This window comes from Solanum tuberosum, unplaced genomic scaffold (genome assembly GCF_000226075.1).
Source record: "Solanum tuberosum cultivar DM 1-3 516 R44 unplaced genomic scaffold, SolTub_3.0 scf00226, whole genome shotgun sequence".
NCBI classification, from domain to species: domain Eukaryota; kingdom Viridiplantae; phylum Streptophyta; class Magnoliopsida; order Solanales; family Solanaceae; genus Solanum; species Solanum tuberosum.
The window spans coordinates 24,044-27,989 of NW_006239155.1; the positions used below are offsets into that span (position 1 = coordinate 24,044).

Consider the following 3,946-nt stretch of genomic DNA (forward strand, 5'->3'; position numbering starts at 1 on the left):
TGTTTGTATAAAGCGAGAGAAAATTGTATATATACATATATTTTCGTTCCCCTCTCCCAGATCTCGCTCGCCACTCTCCAGATCTCGCTCGCTCACTCGCCTCTCTCACTTTATACAATTGATCTTTTTGTACATGTATACCAAAGCAGATTATACAGCTGCTTTCTTTTGTATATGTATAGCGAAATATACATATTTATGTTTGCTATGGAGCGCAATTATGCAAACTTTGCTATAGCATACAAATATGAATTTTGTGTTTGCTATATGTGAAAGTTGCTCTATGAAAAATCATACTACCATATATACACACACTAAATAATATTAAATCTATAGGCAATATTCTTTTATTGGCTGATTGCATTTTGCTCATAAGAAGATACTGACACTCAAGGGGGCGGAGCTAGTATGGACCGAGGGTTATTCGAACTCCTGCAAGTAGAAAATTATATTATTTATATATGATTAAAATCATTTATATGTTTATATAATAGATGTTGAACCCCCTTCAACTTTTTCGTATGTTTACTTTTTCATATTTTGAACCCTTTTAATGAAAATTTTAGGTCCTTCCCTACTGATCCCTTATAAAATAACTAGAAGTCTGAGACAATGATAAGTAAATGTATGAAACTAAATAAGCCAAAATTTTATATACCGAAAGATATAACTGTAAAAAAAAATTAACTTACTATTGAATTATAGATTAATTCATTAAAAACGATCAATTATAAAATTGATAACTCGATAAAAAAAAATTAAACCATTATCCAAAACAGTAAATGAATAACTCATTATAAATAAACAATTACAACATTTAAAAAAAATCATTTTATCAATTTTGATTTAATTTTATATGATCTTAATTTCAAATTATATCCAAACAAAACCTAAAACAAGTCCAACAAAAACTTAAGGCGGCAGTAGTAAAGTGAACCGACTTTAATAAAAGACAACTATTAATTTCCATCTGAAATTATAAATGTGGAGAGAAGATTTGAATGACGCAAATTCAATATTCGAATTAATTCCTTATTTGTCTTCTTCTATTACTACACTGCCTTGACTTAACACTTTTTTAAAGGAGATTCTTTATTGTTATTTCTATTTTACTTTTTGTTTGTTTTAATTTAATTAGATAGGAAATAAAAAAATTAAAAGATTTTTTTAAAAATTATTCAATCCTTGCTAAATTTTGATTGATTGCTTCTAGTTCTATGAATTTTAGACTTTTTTTGTAGCTTATGTGACGAGGAGCAACTCTCCTCTTTTTTCTTTCCTTTTATTTTGATAAGTTAGAGAGTAAGAATGTGATCTCACTCCTAGTTTTGCAATGCGAAGGTCAGGTTTCGTTTATTGAATCCCTTAGAGGGAACCTTCAGGAAAAAAAAATATGAGCATGCACCAAAAATAAATAAAAAATTAAAAGATTTTTTAAAATTATTCAATCCTTGCTAAATTTTGATTGATTGCTTCTAGTTCTATGTAATTTTAGACTTTTTTTGTAGCTTATGTGACGAGGAGCAACTCTCCTCTTTTTTCTTTCCTTTTATTTTGATAAGTTAGAGAGTAAGAATGTGATCTCACTCCTAGTTTTGCAATGCGAAGGTCAGGTTTCGTTTATTGAATCCCTTAGAGGGAACCTTCAGGAAAAAAAATATGAGCATGCACCAAAAATAAATAAAAAATTAAACATCATCAAACACATGCACTTGAACTTTTTGACTACAAAAGTCTTAACAACTAAGACAAAATTAAAAAATACATACAAACTAAACCGACCAAATTAAAAAAATGCATACAAGTATTATATATTAAACAAGTGCTACTATATATAGTATAGAGCCAAAATACATGTTCCTTCACATTTGTCAAGGCCACTACCAAAAGTTCAAACATGGCATCAACTTCAACTTCACAAACCCCCTCCAATATTAATCCTTACTACGAAAATTGGCTTATTCAACTCCAAAATTTTCTTGAAAAATTAAATGCAATTTCATCCTCATATGGTGAAGATGAAGAAGAAAATAAAAGCAGTGAATTGGTGACAAAAGTTTTGGATCATTACCAAGATTACTATAGAGAAAAATTCAATTCAACAAATAGAGATGTATTTCTTCTAGTTTCTCCACCATGGTACACTTCTTTAGAAAAAACATTTCTTTGGATAGCTGGTTTTAAGCCTTCTACACTTTTTCCAACTATTAATTACTCAATAGGTTCAGAATTGACAACAGAGCAAGAGGAAAAGTTGAAGAGGCTAAAAGCAGAGACTAAAAGAGAAGAAAAGGTAATGTAGTTATTTTGAACAAATTTTTAGTTATACTATTTCTTCTGTCCAGTCAAACGATGCTACATAAAATAGAACCGAAGGAACAGTAGTATATGTTGCAAGCCTTTATTCCTTAATGTGGGGTTTTTTTTTTTCTGAGCGAATTTGAATTTATTTGAGCTTCAGTATAAATATCAAATAAATTGAATTTTTTTTAAATCTAAAAATTGAATTGCGATGTTTCATCGAGATAATATCTCAGATGGTCACTCAACTATGAATTTTTTTTTCTTCTCAGAAAGTCACTTAATTTTGATTTTTAAAAACAACACTCATGATTGAGTGACTTTATAAGTAAAATAATTTCGAGTTAAAAATTAATATTAAGTGATTTTCTGAGTAAAAAATTCATAGTTGATTAACTTTCTGAGAAAAATAACTCAGAGTTAGTTACTTTTACTCATAGTGACCAATATTAGCTCATGTTTCATCTAAATTTGAAATAGGTAATTGAAAAAGGGATGGCGAAGGTACAGGAAAGAGGGGCGGCGCCGCCGATATTTGAGCTGATGAAAAGAGGGGGAACGGTGGTGGACGGAGAGGCGACGGATTTGGAAAGTATAATTGATGGGATGAAAAATTCGATGATGTCAATGGTGGAAACAGCAGAGCATTTAAGAGGATCGACGGTCAGGAAAATTCTGGATATTCTCCAGCAAAAACAGTCCGTCAAATTGTTGGCGGCGGTGGCTCAATTTCATCTTCAAGCCAGAAAATTGGGTTTACAAATGGATATTCAGAGTGCTAAAAAGGATAAATGAAGATTTTATCAATTGAAATTTTTCACACACGAAAAAATGTTTTTTTTTTTTTTAAAAAAAAAGGTGGGGATATTATATTTACTTCAGTTAGTTCTAAATGTTCGTAGGAAATATTTAGTTTTTGTTCCCTCTGTCCGTCTTTACTTGTTTGGTATTTGACTTGGGACGTGTTTTAACTTTTAAGAAGCAATGAATAAAATGAAAATTTTATTATATGGATATAATGAATCTAATGCCTTAAAATAAAAATAAATTATTTCTTGATTTTCTAAGATGAATAAGCAACAATGAACAGTTATTTTTAACCTAATGAATAAGTAAAAATGGACGGAGGGAGTAATAATTAGAAAAAAAAGTCTAAGATAGGTCATGTGATATGGTATTCTTGATTTTTGTAGAGTATGTCATTCTTTTTCATGATATTCTTGATTTTCTTATATACTTATAGTAAAAGTTAGTACAATTTAGTGGGAGCATCATTTTAGTATGTAATATTGAGTTGCTCATCTCTGATTATATTAAAAAAGATAATTCAAGATAAGATATTTGGTGTTAAACATAAAAGCTAAATTTTGTCACAAGTGGCCAGTTTGAAAATATGAACACTCATCGTTCAATGTGTTAAAAGTTAAATTGGCAAACGTAAGGAATTTTAATGTGAAGCCTCATGCTTTAGCAAAGGCATCATAAATGTCTAGTGTGATCGTCATTACATTAATGATGATTAAAAATAAAATATTTTTAGTTTTATTGCTCCAACCATAAAGTAAAACATGTGCTTAAATGACATTAATAATTAGTAATGTACTCTTTCTAAAAATATTTCAATGTATTAGTTTTAATTATAGAA

At 29.2% G+C, this 3,946-nt stretch overlaps 1 protein-coding gene across 1 annotated transcript; it reads left to right on the forward strand.

Annotated features, from left to right (window-relative positions):
- Positions 1-1,897: 1,897 nt before the first annotated feature.
- LOC102590800 (transcription factor HBP-1b(c38)-like) lies at positions 1,898-3,096 on the forward strand. The gene is made up of 2 exons (XM_006356800.1): positions 1,898-2,293; positions 2,782-3,096. The coding sequence occupies exons 1-2, from the start codon at positions 1,898-1,900 to the stop codon at positions 3,094-3,096; spliced, it is 711 nt and encodes a 236-aa protein (XP_006356862.1).
- Positions 3,097-3,946: the final 850 nt, after the last annotated feature.